Raw genomic sequence first — 22,473 nt, forward strand, 5'->3', positions numbered from 1 at the left:
AACTTTTTATCTGTAGCCTGTTAACTAAAATGGGGCAGTCGAGCAGTAACGTTAGTCCGACACAGTAGCAGAGACGCTTTCACATAAAGGCAGCAACAGCCACCGTCAAATGGTTCGGTTGGAGTCTTGTTCTCGGACGTGACTCAAAATTTTCTTTAATGACTTTGACTTGAACACTGGGGACTCGAGACTGGACTCAGGCTACATCCACACAACAGCAACGAGATTTTTTTTTTTAAATATCGCGTCCACATGGGCAACGGATCAGTAAAATTTCAGGTTCATATGGCAACGCAACACTTGCTGAAAATGATGCAATACACATGCCACACCTCTACGTGCGCTGTAAGACGGTCCCATCGGAGACACCAGAACAATTGAAGAAGTAGATGCATGCGCATAAACCCCTTCTTCTGTAGCATTAGCCACATAAAGTTTTGATTATTAATCAGTAGCATAAAATGAAAGATGCGGAAAGAGGAATGAACGGGGTAGATGGAGAGAGAGAGGAATGAACGGGGGTAGATGGAAGCCGGTACGCCAACATTCTGAGATCCTCCAGAATTCTTTAATGGTCCGGAATAAATTGAATGCTACACGTTGATGGATTAATTTGTTCTTCTATGCCCTTTTTGAGGAATGTATTGTCGGACTTAAACCAACATCTGAAGAGGTGAGATCACTCCTTTTTTTTTTCCTATGTTTGCTGGCGGGATTGTTCTTGTTTTTGGAAAGCGCACGGGCGGTGCGCGGTTTGGTTATACTGCTTCCGCAGTGTTTGGACTAAAGACTCTGCCCTAAGGGCTATTCTCTCACTCTCTCTCTCTCTCTCTCTCTCTCTCTCTCTCACTTTGCACCATTACACAATAAATATTCACAGTGAAAATATTTTGTAAGCGCGTTTCATGAACCAAGTTATAGGATTTGTTGACAACTCGCATCGAGTTCGTTACACTTCTACCCGGCGTGAAGCACTCAGTCATGTGGTTGTGACGTCATCGTAAACAAATCCGTTCTACTCATCCAGACGACTTCGCAACAGCGCAGTTGCCAGATTTTTTCACTCTGAAACCCGTTCTCAAAAGATTTCGTTTTGGGGCACTCAAAACGCCGGTGCCATGTGGACGCCAGGCCGAAACGATAAACAATTTTATCAGATTCACCTGAATCTGTTGCCGTGTGGACAGGGCCTCAGACTCTAGGTTTAGTGACTTGACTACAACATTGATATGAGCAATCGTGTGCTCTGATTGGCTACTCTACTACTAGGATATCAGCTCATATACCGTGAGAAGAGAAAAACAAAATGGCAGAGCGTGTTGCTGAACCAACCAAGGACGAAATAAAAACTCTACTCGAAAACAAAACCTTAAAAAAATACAAAAAAGCAACAAAATATGAAATGAAAGTATTTGATGGTAAGAACATATCTTTTTTTTTTCCACAATTATTATTACAGCATTTTTCACAAATTGCTCCTGTCATTTTGCCGGTTTGTTTACATTCTAAGCGGAAATGATTTTATCGGGCGTTTTGTATAAAATTTTTATTTATCGAATTCGAAAAAGATAAAAATAAAAATGCTCTGTTTCTCAAAATCCAGTGAATGTGGATAGAATAAAACAGTTATTCCACTCAATCTCGGTGCTACGCGCCTCGTCGACCGTCAGCTTATGTACGACTTGATTTCATGGAATAACTGTTAAATATACAAACACACACACGACTCGTGGTTAGTGTATTTACCCAGATCATGCTGCTCTTTAGTGTGTTTCTCTATAATGTCCTTTAGTGCCCCTTGGTGTGCGACCTCTTGCTTGTCCTTCTCCAATTTCAGCACCTGTAGTGTGAGATTTATGCAACTCGAACCTTGTTTATTTTCCATCATTCATCAAGATAGACATGAAAAACAGACTAAAACCATGTCATGTTACTGACCACATCTGATATTAACTCTATGAATATGAAGACACATTTTGGACATGCTAAACATTTTTATTTATAAATAACAATGTGTAATAATTGATATGGAGATGTTTAACGTTCATTTAACGTGTATGGAAGGAGTCTCCAGTGTCAGCGCTTTGTCACAGTCAGAGGTAAAGCTGTAACTTTAAGTTTTTGTGAATCAGGAATCTCTGACCTGGTTTTGTGTTGTAAGTGATTCTATCTGCTGGATGAACTTCTCTGTGAGCTCCTTGATCTTCTCGTTGTAGTTCATGTCCTTAAGACGCAGCTGGTACTCGTTCTCCATCTTCAGCTCTTCCACCCGGGTCTTCAGTTCCAGCATGATTTGGTTCTGGATGGTGACAGAAGTTCATCACGTTAAAGATCCTGAATATTAAAGGCTAATATTTGCGGGTGTATTTAGTGAGTGTGTTGGTGATTTACAAAGAGTGAGTGAATAGGATGCCATTTACAAATTCAGGAGAGTATACGATAATTAAAATGAGATTTTTTTTTTTTGTATGAGCCAATCGTTCTTTACAGTCATGTGTACAGAGTTCAGATCTCCTGAAACCAAAACTCACTGCATGTATTAATCACTCTCAAGTACAAAACGCTGATTAAAGATAAGACGTGTAAAAGACAGAACACGTGTATTGTGTTCATAAAGTAAACTGGTGCAAGAGAAAATCTTTTATAAAACAAACGCTACTCCAGTTTTGAGGAACGCTTCTACAAGTTTAATACCTGCCCTTCAGTCGTAATAATTTGTTGAGTTTCAAAATGAACGATTTTACATTTTTACAAAAAATATTCACATTAGAAACTAGATTTAAAAAAAACAAACAAACAAAAAAAACCTTTGTGTCTGGCTCAATAGCAGAGTTTACAGAGATTACGTTAAAATTATATTGACCTCAGATGAAACATAATGTTTGGAAATGTGAAGCAAAATGTGAGTTAACTGGAAATTTGCACTTGTGCTGCTATAAAATAGACCCATGACTGGTTAATGTCGCTGTGATTGACGGTGGATTCCTGGACATGGATGGCTGCAGCACCATCAGGACTTGTGAGAACTTGTGATCTCTAGACAATAGGGCGAACGCTTTTCTGTGCCACTCAGGAGCTGAGATTCTATTGTTAAAGAATAAACGGAGCATGAGGGATAAATGAAGTCTTTCCTGACCACCAGACATGGGTTATAGATCAGACTAGGCAAGTGATATTAAGGAGTTTTGGGCAGTTGTTCAAAAATAAAAAAAAACCCATCAGCACTTATGAGACAATATCGCTCATGTTTACACCTTTTCCTCCAGATCAGTCTTGGTGATGAGGACCTCCTCTGCATAGCTCATTTCTTTGTCCCCCTTCAGCCCGCGTCCTTCATGCTCAATGATTTTCCAGATGAAGAGACAGCCATCTTCTGATGTGCTCAGCAGGTACTGATCATCGAACGTGATCACCATCTGTGGAGGTGATGAAGGAACATGCTTTTCATAACACTAGTGCGAATTATTGTTCTGTTGAAGTTTCACCCCGTTTTCTCAACTAATTGAGTCGCTCATGAAACATCACAGAATTCACATGGAGCTGTGTGGCGGACACGCGCCATAATCAAAGCTTTAATAATAAAAAACTAGTGCTGTCAAGCGATTAAAATATTTAATCGCGATTAATGTCGCGACTGTCATAGTTAACTCGCGATTAATCGCAATTTAATCGCACATTTTTGTCACATGAAAAACCATGTAATTCTCTTATCAGCATAAAAAAGTGAATGGGCTTGCTCACCGTTCGAACTACGGGGGTACACGGGGGATCCGAGATCCCCTGAAACAGACATGAGATCCCTTGAAAACATGATTTGGGAAATGTTGGGGGGTCTCTAAAATATTGGCAAAATGATGTTTATTGACATAGCAATCGTGTGTAACGGGAAGCATTTGCATATCCGAAGTGAGCGCGCGATGGAGAGCCGCGCTCTGAGACAAGCGCAAGCACCCCCCCAAGGGAAAAAAAGGGACCCCCCGAAAATATCGGCATAGTTCGAACACTCGTTATACCAATGGTTTTTTTTTTATTGCAGAGCATAACACGTCTTGTCACAGCCACTGCAAAGTCGGGCTGGAGCCGCCGATGGGAAAACAAAACCTAAGCCGAGCACCATGGCTCTTCAGGGGAGGGCAGAGGACTCTGGCTGTGCGGGGCGTGGCATTACAGTCTAGCTGCTATCGTTTTTCTAAGCAAAGTCTCTGTTCCAAGTTCCTGGCAGTTTCAAAAGCTTATGAAAAACCTACATTATGTCACAGAGCGTTAATCTCGCGATAAAAAAATTAATCGCCATTAAAATTGAGTCAAGTTAACGCGATAATAACGTGACATTTTTGACAGCACTATAAAAAACACATTAAAAAACATGTTATTTAACAAAGAAGAGTTTGTGTAATAGAAGCTTTGCACAATCATGTGACCCCATAGCAACGGTAACTGTGCCGCCATGACAGGGGGCATGCTTGTAATGCTTCATTCAGCCGAATTAGTTGTTATTGATCAGTATGGGAAAGTTTTGCTGCATTTTTGAATGTGCAAATCATTTTGAACAAAACAAAGACATCAGATTTTTTAATTTACCAAAAGTAATTCATCATCGGGGGGAAAACCTAGAGAGATTTCTAAACATAGAAGAGGATAAATGGGGAAAAAACATTTGATGGGACTTGGTGTCAAATGGAGAGGTCAAGGAGATATATGGGAACTTGCCGCCAGTCAGAGTGAGACTCAAATCAAGCTCTGTGCAGGGCACTGTTTTAGAGCCGAGGGGGAGGTGATATCTCGCCTTATCCTCTGGAGCTCGGAGCACAAGCCGGTGAGATCAAGAAAGATAACGTACCCCTACATAATGTCAAGGGACACTGGAATTGGGGTACAGGACTTGAAATTTGCACTGGCTGACAGGAATGTGTGGAAGAACGTTGGGCGATTTATCTCGGCTGAGGACGAAGGATGATGAAGTAAGTTACAGGACAGAGGAGTTTACGCTTTCTCCATTTCTCTTTATATAAAATATCATCAACGGTAAAAATTCCCATTTTCTTTATATCATCACAGCGCTACACCACACACATACTTTGGTGATGGGACCAGAATGGGCCTGGTACTCGGTCCAATCTTTTTGCATGAGTAAAGGGTACTTGATAGCCCTTATGGTGCCGTTGGTGGTCCCGGTGAAGAGTGCTCGGCCTGAGTGAGTCATGACAACGGCCGTGTAGATCACATCATCGGAGGCCACTTCCCTCAGGATCTAAATGCAACAAAGACAAGACAGTAGAAATACGTACAGTGGAGGAAAATATGGAGTCTTTGCAAAAAAGCAGACAGGATACATTTGAGGAAAAACAACAATTTTCTTTATTTTTGTTCTTTTTTCGAACTACAATCAACATCCCTGTGCGCGGTGTTCATTCCTCCTTCATCGCCAAACTGTTGTTCTTTATCGGTTTGCTTTCTGCTTGCTGGTTTCCACTACTGTATAATTTATTTTAATATTTAGGTTCAACTTTGCAGAAAATTGCATAAGTTGCACTTGGAGTACAAGCCACACTCCTTTAAATTATAAATAACAAATTAAAACCCAAAACTTCCTGCTGTGCATTTAATTACTGAACTTATGCGATATTTAGGGGCGGCACGGTGGTGTAGTGGTTAGCGCTGTCGCCTCACAGCAAGAAGGTCCGGGTTCGAGCCCCGTGGCCGGCGAGGGCCTTTCTGTATGGAGTTTGCATGTTCTCCCCGTGTCCGCGTGGGTTTCCTCCGGGTGCTCCAGTTTCCCCCACAGTCCAAAGACATGCAGGTTAGGTTAACTGGTGACTCTAAATTGAGCGTAGGTGTGAATGTGAGTGTGAATGGTTGTCTGTGTCTATGTGTCAGCCCTGTGATGACCTGGTGACTTGTCCAGGGTGAACCCCGCCTTTCACCCGTAGTCAGCTGGGATAGGCTCCAGCTTGCCTGCGACCCTGTAGAACAGGATAAAGCGTCTACAGATAATGGATGGATGGATGGATGCGATATCTACAACGTAAATCAGTGATAACTGAAGAAAAGCCCAAGTTTCGGCTGTCTCTTCAGATTTTCTGGACTTGCCTGACAGTCCTGGATCTCCTTCAGCGTGCAGTCGTTGCCCACAGCGAGGATGCTCCTGGTGTCAGGTGAAAGCGCCAAGCTGGTATAACTGCATGACTTCAACACGCTCTCGGACTCACGCTGGCCGTTCAAAGCGTTCCACTCATACACGGCTCCGTCCATCCCACACGACACCAGATGACTATCATCAGCGCTCCACACCACCGACCGAACCTGAGGGGCGGAGCTGAGCTCGTGATCATCTCACGCATTACACGTATACGCATTCATGTCTTTATTATTTATGACCATGATATCATACAGTATAATGACATGAAAACCTTTTACAGAAAAAATGTATTTATCGACAATTTTTTTATTCAGGGAAATTTATTTTTCAAGGAAGTTTACTGTTTTGTGTATTTTGCAAGTGATCTGAAATACTTATTTTACATTTATAAACATTTTTCATGTATGTAATATTAATTGTATTATGTTTCTACTTTTTATGTAATCTTCTTGATATGTCTGATTTATTTGAATGTATATTTTAATAAATTATTATTATTAATCCTATATATCTTTTCATTCTTTTCCATTTTTTCCTATTATTCTATAATATACATAACAATAAATTATAACTGCACTTACATTTTTGTTAATTTATACACTGAATATTTTTCATTGTATTTTTTATTTAATTATTTATTTCATTTTATCTATCAGGAATCTTGTCAGCTTAGTCCATGTTATTCAAAAGCCTCCTGTCAGCAGTGAACATTATAAACATGTAGAATACTGCTTCAAAATGATCTTATACTACCCTGCTAACTTAGCTAGCATTATCAGTAAAGATTCTGAACAGTTTAAATATAATTTAATAAAGTCTCTCAGGGATTCTGTCAAGTCAGCTTACATGGGCTTGGTGGATAACAGGAGCACATGCACATGTGCAGCATGACCTCCTTCTTCCAACTTGTAGACTTCTGCAAACAAACAACTACTTCTCCCCGCCCACTTTCCTTTGGATGCCCTTCAGGACCACGCCCACTCACAGCCGCTCTCATTTCCTTCTCCGTTATCTGGAACGCAGTTTGCATGCTGACAGTAGAAACTAACTCGAGTTGCACTGACCTTGCCGCCGTGACCTTTCAGATTCAGGATGTTGTCAAAGGTCATGGTGGAGTAGAGATGAATCACGTTACCGTTGACAGCGGCGAACATGTGACCCCCGTGGCTGAATACACACTGAGGACACACAGTGATTTATTTCACACACTGTTCCTTTGTTGTTGTTGTTTGCATTAATGACTAAGTAATTTTGGGAGTTTCTATATAGAATTGTAAAATAGTGGGTGGAGTCAACAGAAATACATTAATTTTTTTCACATGCAGCCTGAAAGTCACTTCAGGCGCAGTGTCAGGAGAGGCAAACCAGGCAAACGTTTGGGGCACCCCAAAATATTTGGGAAAAAGAGTCCCCAATAGGGGCGGCACGGTGGTGTAGTGGTTAGCACTGTCGCCTCACAGCAAGAAGGTCCTGGGTTTGAGCACAGCAGCTGACAAGGGCCTTTCTGTGTGGAGTTTACATGTTCTCCCCATGGGTTTCCTCTGGGTGCTCCAGTTTCCCCTACAGTCCAAAGGCATGCAGGTTAGGATAATTGGTGGCTCTAAATTCACCGTAGGTGTGAATGTGAGTGTGAATGGTTGTCTGTGAAGATTCTCAGTCATCCAGGTCATAGTAAACTGTGAGTGGTAAAAGAGAACAACTGGACTTGCTTGAAGATTCTTGAAGACGTTTCACCTCTCATCCGAAAGGTTTCTTCAGTTCTGTCTGACTGGTAGGGAGCATCAGGTATTTATCCTCCCATGAATGAAAAGCTCATCTAAGGTGTCATTGAGTCATCCTGTTGGTGTGGGTCACTGGGGGCTGGTTGTGAACGGCCTCGAGAGTCATTAGGGTGATCAATGGATTGCCCGTTAGGGTGATCAGTGGAATGCTGATTCTCTCTGTCCTCCTGTGAGTCACTGAAAACAGCTGGGTTTTGGTGTGCATTCAGTTGTCTGGGAAGTGTGCCAAGGACTGCATCGTAGGTGGCTGATAACTGATGTCTTAGACCCCCACCTCTGTTCAGTGATGGCCGTTCCAGGTTGACAAAAATGGCTTCTTTAACTCCTCGCTCATACCAACGATCCTCTCTGGCTAAAATGCATACGTTGCAATCCTGAAATGAGTGTCCTTTGTTGTTAAGATGAAGGTAGACAGCAGAGTCCTGGCCTGAGGAACTGGCTCTCCTGTGTTGAGCCATGTGCCTGTGAAGCAGTTGTTTTGTTTCTCCAATATATGAGTCCGTGCAGTCCTCACTGCACTGAATGGCATACACTACATTGTCCTGTTTGTGTCTGGCTATTCTGTCCTTAGGGTGGACCAGTTTCTGCTTCAGGGTGTTACTGGGTCTGAAATGTACCGGAATGTTGTGTTTGTAGAAGATCCTCCTGAGTTTCTCAGATAGAACAGAAATGTAGGGAATGACAATGTTCTTGCGTTTGTTCCTGTTATCTTCCTTGTCCATTCTGTTCCTTTTTCTGCTCTTGAGGAAAGACCAGTTGGGATACCCGCAGTTCTGAAGTGCTTTCTTGATGTGATTCTGCTCCTTCTCTTTTCCCTCCATCATTGTAGGGATGTTCTGAGCCCTGTGTTGCAAGGTCCTAATGACCCCCAATTTGTGTTCCAGTGGGTGGTGAGAGTCAAAGAGTAGGTACTGGTCTGTGTGGGGGGGTTTCCGGTAGACCTCGATACTCAGGCTTCTGTCTTGTCTAATGTGTACATCAGTGGGTATCCCAACTGGTCTTTCCTCAAGAGCAGAAAAAGGAACAGAACGGACAAGGAGGATAACAGGAACAAATGCAAGAACATTGTCATTCCCTACATTTCTGGTCTATCTGAGAAACTCAGGAGGATCTTCTACAAACACAACATTCCGGTACATTTCAGACCCAGTAACACCCTGAAGCAGAAATTGGTCCACCCTAAGGACAGAATACCCAGACACAAACAGGACAACGTAGTGTATGCAATTCAGTGCAGTGAGGAATGCACGGACTCCTATATTGGAGAAACAAAACAACCACATGGCTCAACACAGGAGAGCCAGTTCCTCAGGCCAGGACTCTGCTGTCTACCTTCATCTTAACAACAAAGGACACTCATTTCAGGATTGCAACATATGCATTTTAGCCAGAGAGGATCGTTGGTATGAGCGAGGAGTTAAAGAAGCCATTTTTGTCAACCTGGAACGGCCATCACTGAACAGAGGTGGGGGTCTAAGACATCAGTTATCAGCCACCTACGATGCAGTCCTTGGCACACTTCCCAGACAACTGAATGCACACCAAAACCCAGCTGTTTTCAGTGACTCACAGGAGGACAGAGAGAATCAGCATTCCACTGATCACCCTAACGGGCAATCCATTGATCACCCTAATGACTCTCGAGGCCGTTCACAACCAGCCCCCAGTGACCCACACCAACAGGATGACTCAATGACACCTTAGATGAGCTTTTCATTCATGGGAGGATAAATACCTGATGCTCCCTACCAGTCAGACAGAACTGAAGAAGCCTTTCGGATGAGAGGTGAAACGTCTTCAAGAATCTTCAAGCAAGTCCAGTTGCTCTCTTTTACCACCCACAGTGTGAATGGTTGTCTGTGTCTATGTGTCAGCCCTGTGACGACCTGGCGACTTGTCCAGGGTGAACCCCATCTCTCGCCCATAGTCAGCTGGGATAGGCTCCAGCTTGCCTGCGACCTTGCAGGACAGGATAATCAGCTACAGATAATGGATGGATGGAGTCCCCAACAGCCACTCATACTGGCACATTTTGCAATGACAAATTTATCCCCCCATAAAAACACTATACAGTGCTCCAAAAACCCCTTCAGTGGGGCCCCTTCTAACTCCTGTATGACAGCTGGACACCACTAGTCAGGACAGACAGCTAACTCCATGTAACTGTCAATGCAATGAAACAAGCATACCTTCTGGTCACCGTGGGCGGCACGGTGGTGTAGTGGTTAGCACGGTTGCCTCACAGCAAGAATGTTCTGGGTTCGAACCCAGCAGCCGGCAAGAACCTTTCTGTGTGGAGTTTGCATGTTCTCCCCGTGTCTGCATGGGTTTCCTCCGGGTGCTCCGGTTTCCCCCACAGTCTAAAGACATGCAGGTTAGGTTAATATGGGATGGTCTTGGGCTGAGGTGCCCTTGAGCGAGGCACCTAACTCCCAGCTGCTCCCCGGGCGCTGTTAGCATGGCTGCCCACTGCTCTGGGTATGTGTGTGTGTGTGTGTGTGTGTGTGCACATGTGTGTTCACTGCTTCAGATGGGTTAAATGCAGAGAGGAAATTTCACAAGTGTGTGGTGAATAAAGTTGTGCTTTCTTTCTTTCTTCAAAAGAAAAGATGAGATGAGGAGGAAAGGCAACAATCAGGCTATAAAAAAGCAAGTTAGTCAGCCTAACCCTAACCCTAACCCTAGTTAATCAGCCAATCCCTTGACAGCAGCACAATGCATCAAATCATGCAGAACATTAATTTGATTTGTTCATTTAACTTCTGAATGGAAGTATGTCTCAATATCTTAAAATAAAGAGAACAGTCATTATTACAGCAGAGAGAGAACTGGTTTCATATTTTATATCTGCTGCATGTTCACACCTACAATTCAAACAGCTGTATTTGGACTGGGTTTGTAAAACTAATGCCTGTCTAATCCACTCAGTACATGTGCAGTGAGTGTTTGTGGAAGCAGGTCGGTGAGGACGCACCTCTCGGCAGCTGCGCACGGTGAACTCCTTGAATGTGCGGATGTCATCAATTAGCAAGTTCAGGAGGCGGAGCTTGTCGGCGAAGCCCACCAGGATGAAGAGGCCGGATGGGTGCAGGGCCACGCTGTATGATTCCTCCTGGAATTCTTTATACAACTCCAAAGCACTAAAGTAAAAAAAAAAAATACTGCACCATCATTCAGTCCCAAAACAATGACAGCACTGTAATGATGTATACTGTAGGTTTTGACGTAGACACAAGCAAAAGGATACACCAAAAATGCAGACTGAAGCTGCTTTTACCCAGTCTCGTAATTCCAGATGCGTATGGAGTGGTCCATGGAGCAGGTGGCGATGAGCGGTTTGCGGATACAGACGGACAGACCGGAGATGGTCCCCGAGTGAAGAGAGTGGGACAGAAACTCAAAGTGAGCCCGTGTACCCTGATAATAAACACAATGCATGAACAAGCATCAGTATGGTGAAATCCATCAGGATCATCACCAGACACATCATGTTTCCATGGTACCTTGCTCATCTCAGCCGTGGCGAGTGCAATGTGGTAGATTTGGCTTCGGTCTGTACTGGCAGCCAAAGTCTCCTCTGATGGGCTGATACACATCGTGGTGATCTCCTGCTGCTCCACCTGACTTAGCTCGTTGCTGCACGGGTCTGGAGGTATCTGAGGAAAATAAAATATTGTTTAAAAAAAAAAAAGAGTTCCAGCCGATGCTAGTGTGAGAATTGGCATGTGCTGTTGGTTTTAAAAATGTGAGGAAGTTTTCACAACTAAATAAAGAACATGCATGTGCATTGACTGGTGTGGGTGCAGGTTTTCATTCCAACCAAACAGAAGCCACACCAGATTAATTAAACCGGTGGAATCAGGTGTAGCTCCTGCTTGATTGGAAAGATAAGTATAACTGATCCTACATCGGCCCTTTCTGGAGAAGATTGCACACTCCTAACATAGGCGCTTTGCCTTTAAAGGAACAGTCCACCGTACTTCCATAATGAAATATGTTCTTCTCTGAATTGAGACGAGCTGCTCCGTACCTCTCCGAGCTTTGTGCGACCTCCCAGTCAGTCAGACGCGCTGTTACTCCTGTTAGCAATGTAGCTAGGCTCAGTATGGCCAATGGTATTTTTTGGGGCTGTAGTTAGATGCGACCAAACTCTTCCACGTTTTTCCTGTTTACATAGGTTTATATGACCAGTGACATGAAACAAAGTTCAGTTACACAAATTGAAACGTGGCGATTTTCTATGCTATGGAAAGTCCGCACTATAATGACAGGCATACTAACACCTTCTGCGCACTTCGACAGCGCATTGATACCTTCACTCCTGTTTTCCCCCTCTCCCCCGCCCCGCCCCCCTGACGTCCGTCAACACACAGCCAATGTGACTGGAAACATCAGTGCTGTGGTCAGTAATAGTCAGAGGTTAGTCGAGGGGCAGGGGAGAGAAAAAAAACAGGAGTGAAGGTATCAATGCACTGTCGAAGCGCGCAGAAGGTGTTAGTACGCCTGTCATTATAGTACGGACTTTCCATAGCATAGAAAATCGCCACGTTTCAATTTGTGTAACTGAACTTTGTTTCATGTCACTGGTCATATAAACCTATGTAAACAGGAAAAACGTGGAAGAGTTTGGTCGCATCTAACTACAGCCCCAAAAAATACCATTGGCCATGCTGAGCCTAGCTACATTGCTAACAGGAGTAACAGCGCGTCTGACTGACTGGGAGGTCGCACAAAGCTTGGAGAGGTACGGAGCAGCTCGTCTCAATTCAGAGAAGAACATATTTCATTATGGAAGTACGGTGGACTGTTCCTTTAATATGTTATCCTTAAGCTCCCTACTTTCAGGTCTAACCAGCAGCAGTCGAACAACATAAAGTGGACAGTGAAAGACTTGCAGTACCATCTCTGGACCAATGGATTTCCTGGCAAAGGAACACTTTTCCTGGATTACCACTAGTTGGATCAGATCTGAGCACAAACACAATTGGAAGGATGTGATATCTCGGACTGAACCTGGCTGTCAGCTCACTGGGAACTGAATAAAAAACACTGCAAAAGTCCAGCAGCAGAATAGGACCTAATGTTAATCCACATGCTATTATTCTCTTTACCTGTGCTACACAGGGTTGAATCTACTGCCATGTCTCGAGCACTGGAGGCCAACCACATGACTGGACATACGTATACACCAAGTATCCACTGTAGGCCCACCACTGACCATTTGGGGTTGTAGATTGACACTTGGAGAATCTGTACTCACCTTTATTTCCCTGATTTGTCTGTAGTTGTCTTTCTCCTCCGTTTTCTCAAACAGACACACAGTTCCTGGACCAGCTGAACATGCAAAGCCTTTAGAATAAGCCTTGATGACTGTCACTCGTGGCATCAAGGCCGGAGCTGCTGGGGCATCATGCTCCGTTTGTCTGCAGGAAAATGAAAGGCTAGTAAAAATTGATGTTGTAATGAATTACATCCCTACTCACTAACTCCTGGAATGTCCTTCCCTGAGATCTAAGCTAAGTTGTGCTTCAGCATCCTTGACCTTCAGTGGTTCAGAGCTTTTCCCTGTCTCCATCCCTACCTCTTGAGATATCTAGGAAAACAGTATATTATTTTTTCTCTGCACTCACCAACATTTGGCCTTCTAAACATCTCATGTACTTACTTAAATTCACACTTTGGATTAAAACTTTAGTTACTCCACCTTCACTGAAATAGAGTGCCTACCAAAGGTAAACACAAACTACATCAGGATAATAAAAGACAAACCAGCCATCTTGATTCTCTACCTCTCATTCTCCTGTTCAGTCATCTTACTGGCCACGCTCATCTCCCAACGTAGGTCTCCCGACTCGAACACCAGCAGTCGTCCCGTCTCTGTTCCAGCGATGATGCGCTCTGCAGACATCCATGCATGAGACAGGATGTTCTGCGTCTCCAACTTTGCAGAGTTGGTCTGTTTCAGGGTACCATCGACGTAGCGGAAAAGCTTGAACACACCGTTCCCACTCACACAGATCTGTGTATTATCCTGTGGGTTAAAGCTGACCTGGAGAAGTGAGAAAAGAAAATGCTCTGTATAAACACTTTCACTTAAAGCACATCTGATTAAATGCTAATATTTGTAAAGTAATTTAAGGCAGAGGGTTTGTGAAGTTTCTCCAAATGTGATTGTTTTAGACCTTGGGTAAGGTTTAGGTCACACATTTCCAGTTCCCCAGGCACATAAGCCACACCTCTTCCGATTTCACCATGAGTGACAAGCAGAAAGGCCACACCTTCTTCTTCTTCTTCTTCTTCTGTGTTGTTTAATGGGCAGGTGGCGCACAACATTTTAGGCGCATTTCCGCCCCCTACTGTCTACTGCTTCTGAGCCAGAGTTTCACTTTCCCCTTAATACTAATGAGTTACATGTGTGTGGTGTAGTGTGATGCTTATTCATATTCTGTTCAATAAGCCTGATTCTTTAAGAAAAGTTAAAAGTGTTTTCTGCCTGATACCTGTGAGAATGTTCTTAAGGCTAAGTTCCTTTCACTGAATCCTGAGTTCATGAATTATGTGTCTCCTTTGTAATGCATACCTGCTACAGTGAATTAAGACATGCTCAACTGACTCCTGCTCATTGCACTGCGCGCAGAGGCCTGATGGGTGTTTTCCTATGAGGTGGAGTGATTTATTTAACTGGGTGTGACCTATCCTAAGCCGGGTGATGATTCTCTCCTCCTTTGTGCCTCCCAACGCTGCCCGTCCCCTTAAACCCACTGTTTCCTGCAAGGTAAACAAATGCCTCCCCTTAACTGCCCTTTCCCAGTATCCCTGCCATTTTTTAATGAAGTACTCTTTAATAATTGATTTACTTTCGGATCTACTTAAAGCTACGTTCATTAGAGGGCTGTCAGATACCACTGCCTGCTTAGCCAGCTGGTCAGCTTCTTCATTACCTCCTATACCCCTATGTGCTGGAACCCACATAAATGAGACCTTTGAGTTTCTTTTATGAAGTCTGTACAGGATTTCAAAAATCTCAACTATTAAATCCTGTCTGCTAGTAGACCTGAAAGATTCAATTGCTTTCAGTGAGGAGCTTGAGTCAGAGCATATTATCATCTCCATCACTTGGACACTTTCCAGCCACTGGAGAGCTGCTAGAATTGCCAATAATATTCCACTGTAAACACAGCCAGATTATTTGATGTCTTCTGTTGTACTGAGACATGCAGAGATGGGATAACAAACGCGAATCCTGTGCTACCCATCTTGGGATCTTTTGAACCATCGGTGTACACTGGTACACAAGAGCCATAAAATATTCTTAGTCTTTCATCCATGACCTGCTTTACATCTGCAGGTGGTTTGCTTGACCTTACTTTATCTAGGATACTGAAGTCCACTGAAATCGTTGGAAACAGCCATGGAGGGGTAACAGATAATGCCACACTGGAGGAGAACTGCTTCTGGGTGAAGAGCATCGTTTCTGCTATGCTACTGCTTCTCCATGCAAAACACTCTTGCTTTGCCCTCTCACTCTCCCAACACGGCTGCAGAGTGCCAACTGTGGGGTGGAGAGAAACTGAGTGCCCTCTGAGGTTCACCCAATAGTGCATCATCAATTGCCTCCGCCGCAACTCTAGGGGCATTTCTCCCACTTCCACCTGAAGTGCTGCTACTGGGGACGTCCTAAACGCCCCACAGCACAGTCTCAGGGCTTGCGCCTGGATCACCTCCAACTTCTTTAGACTCGTTATTGCCGCTGAATCATACGCCACACATCCATAGTCCAGTACAGATCTAATTAGTACTATATAAATCTTTTTCAGGGCTGACCTGCTGGCTCCCCAGTCCACCCCCAATAGACACCTCATCACATTTAGGATTCCCTTACATTTTGTGACCACATGCAATATATGAGTGTTCCATGTTAACCTAGAGTCCATCCACATACCTAAAAACTTAAACTCTTTAACTTGCTCTATTACTTGATCATACATTCTTAGTAGTATCTCGGTGTTCCTCTTCTTTGTGAAGAGCAAAACTTTAGTTTTTTCAATCGAGAACTTAAAGCCCCATGCGTATGACCACTTCTCCACTAAATGAATGGCCTCCTGCATTTTTGACACAATATGCTTGGTATTCCGCCCCCGCTTCCATAGTGCCCCATCATCCGCAAATAGTGAGCGACCAATACCATCATCAACCTGTCTGAAAACTTCATTTGTCATTATAGAGAATAAAATTGGGCTAATCACACTCCCTTGGGGAGTCCCATTCTCCACTGGATATCGCCCTGACAAGGCTCCCCCTACTCTAACTTGGATAAATCTTTCAAATAAAAAATTCTTAATCCAGTTAAATGTGCGTCCTGATATGCCAATTTCACTTAACCTGATCATAAGGCCTTCCTTCCATACCATATCATATGCCTTCTCTACGTCCAGGAACACGGCTACGACTGACTCCTTGTTTGCCTGGGCTTTTCGGACATCTGTCTCCAAACATATGACCGGGTCCATGGTCCCCCTCCCCTTCCTGAACCCACTTTGATACACTGATATATTTCCCTTACGCTCCACATAATACACTAACCGCTCTGTAATCATTCTCTCCATTACCTTTCCCATGTGTGATGTAAGCGCAATGGGTCTATAATTACTTGGGTTGGAGGGGTCCTTACCTGGCTTCCTGATAGGGACAATAACAGCATCCTTCCAGTTTGTGGGCAAGATGCCCATCTCCCACACCTTATTATAGAACTCAAGGATCTTCATCATGGCCCTTGGTCCCAGCTGTTTGAACATCTCATCTCATTATCTCTAGCCACTTTATCCTTCTACAGGGTCGCAGGCAAGCTGGAGCCTATCCCAGCTGACTACGGGCGAAAGGCGGGGTACACCCTGGACAAGTCGCCAGGTCATCACAGGGCTGACACATAGACACAGACAACCATTCACACTCACATTCACACCTACGGTCAATTTAGAGTCACTAGTTAACCTAACCTGCATGTCTTTGGACTGTGGGGGAAACCGGAGCACCCGGAGGAAACCCACGCAGACACGGGGAGAACATGCAAACTCCACACAGAAAGGCCCTCGCCGGCCATGGGGCTCGAACCCAGGACCTTCTTGCTGTGAGGCGACAGCACTAACCACTACACCACCGTGCCGCCCCTGTTTGAACATACTATAGCAAATATTGTCTTTCCCAGGAGCCGAGTTACCAGACCTCCCTATCGCTCTCTTTAGCTCATCCAGGGTGAACAAGGCATCCATAGTACCCCCATTTCCCTCCCTCCATCTAAGCACTTCAGGGTAAGCTGCTTTCGTTTCCCCACGTCCCCATTTACCCAACTCTGTCATATTGTCAGAGCTATGTATTTTAATCAGGGCCTTGGCTATCATCTCAGCCTTCTCTTCATCATTCACTGCTACTTCATCTTGTAATTTAAGTACAGGGTACTGCCTCTCTTTACGAATCCCCTTCATACTTTTAATTGCTCCCCAAACCTCCCCAACCGCTGTTGATCTGCCCATCCCATCACAAAATTTTCTCCAACTTGCCCTTTTTGCCTTTCTAACCACCCCTCGTGCAATAGCTCTTGCCTTTTTATATGCCATTAATTTATCAAAAGTTAAAGCATCTCTTAAAACACCCAGTGCTATATTCCTCTCTTTGATTGCCTTACTACATTCATCCGTCCACCATGGTACTGCCTTTCTATTCATTTTTCCACTACTTTTTGGGATACACTGCTCTGCCGCCTCAATTAAAATTGTTCTTATTTCATTATCCGTGGCTTCAATGTCCTCATTAACCTTTACTTTATCAATCTCCATTTCAACTATGTAATTAAAAACACTCCTATTTGCCTTATCAAGTATCCATCTATTCCCAGTCCCCCCCTGTGTTGCCATCTCCCTTAATAAAATTCTGCATTCTACTGGTACATGTAAGTGGTCACTACCAACTGTTGTATCCTCCCTCACCTCCCATTCACAACGGCTTGCAATGTTCCTACTCACCATAGTTAGATCAAGGGCTGACGTATTTCCAGTGTGTACATCTATCCTGGTTCCCCGCCCATCATTAAGACAGACCAGGCCCCTCTCCTCCATCAACTGTTCCACCACATCCCCATTTAGCTCAATTCTAGTGCCCCCCCATAAGGTGCTGTGTGCGTTAAAATCACTACATAATACAATCTTACTACCCCCCATACCCTCTATGGCCAACAGCTTATTCAAATCCAATGCATTGCATGGGTTGTAATAACACTTAGCTCACCTTCTCCTGTCCAGATTTCTATTGACACATACTCTTGGTTCTTTCCTATCCCAGCTTCCTTAAATGAGACATCCTCCCTTATAAATGAGGCACACCCATCTCCACCCCCCTCTGCTCGGTCACATCTAACACCCACATATCCTCTAATTCTAAAATCTAAATTTGGCCGCAACCATGTCTCCTGAACACACACCACCTCAGGTTTGCTAGGCAAATCATCAATAAATTTCTTCAGTTCCTGCCCATTGGCCAGTAGACTTCTAGCATTCCACTGTAGGATAAAAACCATTACAAGGGCTATCAAGTACCTGGCTTCTCCGCTCTAGTCTGATAATACAGCTCCTTGCTTACATCCTCCCATGTCAAATCCTTCAGCCCTAGATTACACACTGCAGCTTTCACTATAATTTGTGTTCTCTCTGATTTGGACTTTACTTCCATTGTTGAGTTCAAGACCGCCACGATAAATATCACTAATTTCTTCAAGTCAATTGTGATCTCCTGATTTAGCCTATCCGGTTCCTTCCTAGGTCCTTGGCTGTTTCGGATTGCTTCCCCACACCCTCTGATTGGTCTTACCATTCTAGCTGCCGCCGCATATGTGATCTTCCGTTGAACTCTCACCTGCTGAATTTCCTTCTGCCTTTTTAATTCATCACAACCTCTAAACGCTACACTGTGATCCCCCCCACAGTTGTAACACAGAGGCTTCTCTCGTGCACACTCAGAGTACTCATGATCTTCCCCGCATCTAGCGCACCTGCGTTTCCCATTACACACTTTTGCCACATGGCCAAACCTTTGGCATTTATAGCACCTCACTGGCCCAGCCCCATATTCTCGCACCTTATAGCTTAGGAAACCCAAAAACACATTCTGTGGCAATATTTCATCCTCAAATTCCAGCAGGACGCCTTCACTGTCTCTTCTTTCTCCATCCCGAGTTACTTGCATATGCTTCATCCCTCTTATTCTCCCCCCTTGCAGGTTAGCCCTTATCTCCTCCATTGGCATTTCCACTGGGACTCCCCATATTACCCCTTTTTTAAATCGGCCCCTCACACCAACATAGCTAGCACTAACCACTTTTCGTTGCTCTATGGACTTCAAACCAAATGCACATTCACTTTGTTCCCTATCTCTGCATATGATCAGCAAATTCCCGTCATTTAAGACCACTCCTCGAATAATGTCCCCCACCTCTTTCCTTAGTACCTTTGTCAGTGTGACAGGATTCATAGTTTTGAGTCCTCCCTGCTCCTCAAATCTTAAGATGACCTTAAACTCAGTGTTTGTTTCCTCTCTGCCGTGTGTGCTTGTGTTTCTTACCTTCCCTACACTACTCTCTGCCCCGGACCCTCCACTGCCTTGTACCTGTTCCACCTGGCTTCCTGCCTGGCTGAATTCCATTGCCTCTTCATTGCCACTTGTCTCGCCTCCCCCCCACTCTGGCTCATTCGCAAGACAAATTAGCTCACCAACCGCAGCAGCGGTGTTTTTCTTTCCTTTTTTCTCCATTGAGCTATCTGTAGCTCCATCCGCATTACTTTTCCTCTTCCCCGTTGTTAGGCCAGTTTGGTGTCGCTGAATCATACGCCTCAGAAAATCCACTCTATTAACAAACTCCCAGCCGACCACCTCCACTACTACCTCCTCCTCCAACTACACCCGCGCTCCCGCCCTCGGCCACACCTTCTGTCAGCTCCTATGAAGTTACAGAGGCCACACCTCTTTTACCATGACTGACAGGCACAGAGGTCACATGACTCATCAAGACTGCAGTCTATCAGATTCAAAAGGACAAGGTACACTTGAAGGGAAAATGTCAAACTGTGGTCCAAAAGATGCGTAAAAGAGGCCATCTTTGTCCATCTGGGATGAACCATCCCTGAAAATGGGAGTTAATTCAATATACCACATTTCAAGATAATTAAATGATGTGAGTCATCAAGTGTTTAAACATCGGAGAACTTCACACCATTCAGCAGAACTGATAAAGAAGCTCGGATAAGCAGAGGAACATTTTCAGAATTGTAATTCAAGTCTGCAGAACATTGACTTTTGTCTTCTAGACATACAAAATTTCTACCTGATAGACAGGGCCAGCATTTGTGCTCTTCACTGTAGCCATGACCTTATTCTTCTCCCACACCCAGTAGAAGATGGTCCACTCGGGTCCTCCACCCTGGCCCAGCAGGTACTTTGAGTCAGGAGAGAATGCCATACAGACAAACTCCTGCACGCCGACATCGCCGCCTGTCAGCACCTTCCTCTTACGGCTTTGTTCATGTTGCAGATCATAGATGGTAATGGTGCCTTTCTCGCCGCGCTCTGACACAGCCAGGTAGCGCCAGTTGGGGCTGACGGCGAGCGCCTGCATACCCCGGCTCCTCTCCGTACCTGTGGGGCAAAGTATACGTGCAAAAGATCAACCTTTAACATACAATTCCATTTTGGAAATTTGTGCCACATCCAGGGATAAAATTGAGATTTCTGAGGAACTAGAACTTTACTTCTTTCATGGGATCCAACTAAGGCTGGACAATACAAAATCAATATCTATATTGTGATATAGTGATATCATGACACCTTTCTTCTGGTTATTGTTGATATCTTCAAGCATCACTGCTTCTATAAGTATATAACTGTTACGGTACTGAGTGAACATTAACACATAATCTTTCTACCAGCTTCATTTTCACTTCCATTCCTCACTAAATGCAGAATTACAGTGGTGCTTGAAAGTTTGTGAACCCTTTAGAATTTTCTATATTTCTGCATAAATATGACCTAAAACATCATCAGATTTCCACACAAGTCCTAAAAGTAGATAAAGAGAACCCAGTTAAACAAATGAGACAAAAATATTATACTCTGTCATTTGTTTATTGAGGAAAATGATCCAATATTACATATCTGTGAGTGGCAAAAGTATGTGACCCTTTGCTTTCAGTATCTGGTGTGACCCCCTTGTGCAGCAATAACTGCAACTAAACGTTTGCGGTAACTGTTGATCAGTCCTGCACACCGGCTTGGAGGAAATTTAGCCCATTCCTCCATACAGAACAGCTTCAACTCTGGGATGTTGGTGGGTTTCCTCACATGAACTGCTCGCTTCAGGTCCTTCCACAACATTTCCATTGGATTAAGGTCAGGACTCTGACTTGGCCATTCCAAAACATTAACTTTATTCTTCTTTAACCATTCTTTGGTAGAATGACTTGTGTGCTTAGGGTTGTTGTCTTGCTGCATGACCCACCTTCTCTTGAGATTCAGTTCATGGACAGACGTCCTGACATTTTCCTTTAGAATTCGCTGGTATAATACAGAATTCATTGTTCCATCAATGATGGCAAGCCGTCCTGGCCCAGATGCAGCAAAACAGGCCCAAACCATGATACTACCACCACCATGTTTCACAGATGGGATAAGGTTCTTATGCTGGAATGCAGTGTTTTCCTTTCTCCAAACATAACGCTTCTCATTTAAACCAGAAAGTTCTATTTTGGTCTCATCCATCCACAAAACATTTTTTCAATAGCCTTCTGGCTTGTCCACATGATCTTTAGCAAACTGCAGATGAGCAGCAATGTTCTTTTTGGAGAGCAGTGGCTTTCTCCTTGCAACCCTGCCATGCACACCATTATTGTTCAGTGTTCTCCTGATGGTGGACTCATGAACATTAACATTAGCCAATGTGAGAGAGGTCTGCAGTTGCTTAGAAGTTACCCTGGGGTCCTTTGTGACCTCGCTGACTATTCCATGCCTTGCTCTTGGAGTGATCTTTGTTGGTCGACCACTCCTGGGGAGGGTAACAATGGTCTTGAATTTCCTCCATTTGTACACAATCTGTCTGACTGTGGATTGGTGGAGTCCAAACTCTTTAGAGATGGTTTTGTAACCTTTTCCAGCCTGATGAGAATCAACAACGCTTTTTCTGAGGTCCTCAGAAATCTCCTTTGTTCACACCATGATACACTTCCACAAACATGTGTTGTGAAGATCAGACTTTGATAGATCCCTGTTCTTTAAATAAAACAGGGTGCCCACTTACACCTGATTGTCATCCCATTGATTGAAAACACCTGACTCTAATTTCACCTTCAAATTAACTGCTAATCCTAAAGGTTCACATACTTTTGCCACTCACAGATATGTAATATTGGATCATTTTCCTCAATAAATAAATGACCAAGTATAGTATTTTTGTCTCATTTGTTTAACTGGGTTCTCTTTATCTACTTTTAGGACTTGTGTGAAAATCTGATGATG

General features: G+C 43.9%; 1 protein-coding gene across 1 annotated transcript in view; it reads right to left on the reverse strand.

Annotated features, from left to right (window-relative positions):
- cfap57 (cilia and flagella associated protein 57) overlaps window positions 1–22,473 on the reverse strand; it is a 52,786-nt gene that overhangs the window by 17,777 nt on the left and 12,536 nt on the right. Inside the window, exons 2-13 of the mRNA XM_060926982.1 lie at window positions 20,291–20,601; window positions 13,710–13,969; window positions 13,181–13,343; window positions 11,424–11,576; window positions 11,198–11,337; window positions 10,895–11,060; window positions 7,204–7,317; window positions 6,091–6,303; window positions 5,078–5,251; window positions 3,255–3,416; window positions 2,144–2,299; window positions 1,747–1,840 (exon numbers count right to left, since the gene is read on the reverse strand). Coding sequence (XP_060782965.1) covers window positions 1,747–1,840; window positions 2,144–2,299; window positions 3,255–3,416; window positions 5,078–5,251; window positions 6,091–6,303; window positions 7,204–7,317; window positions 10,895–11,060; window positions 11,198–11,337; window positions 11,424–11,576; window positions 13,181–13,343; window positions 13,710–13,969; window positions 20,291–20,601 — 2,106 coding nt within the window. The remainder of the gene's footprint in view (window positions 1–1,746; window positions 1,841–2,143; window positions 2,300–3,254; window positions 3,417–5,077; window positions 5,252–6,090; window positions 6,304–7,203; window positions 7,318–10,894; window positions 11,061–11,197; window positions 11,338–11,423; window positions 11,577–13,180; window positions 13,344–13,709; window positions 13,970–20,290; window positions 20,602–22,473) is intronic.

The sequence above is a fragment of the Neoarius graeffei genome, chromosome 1 (assembly GCF_027579695.1).
Source record: "Neoarius graeffei isolate fNeoGra1 chromosome 1, fNeoGra1.pri, whole genome shotgun sequence".
NCBI lineage: Eukaryota > Metazoa > Chordata > Actinopteri > Siluriformes > Ariidae > Neoarius > Neoarius graeffei.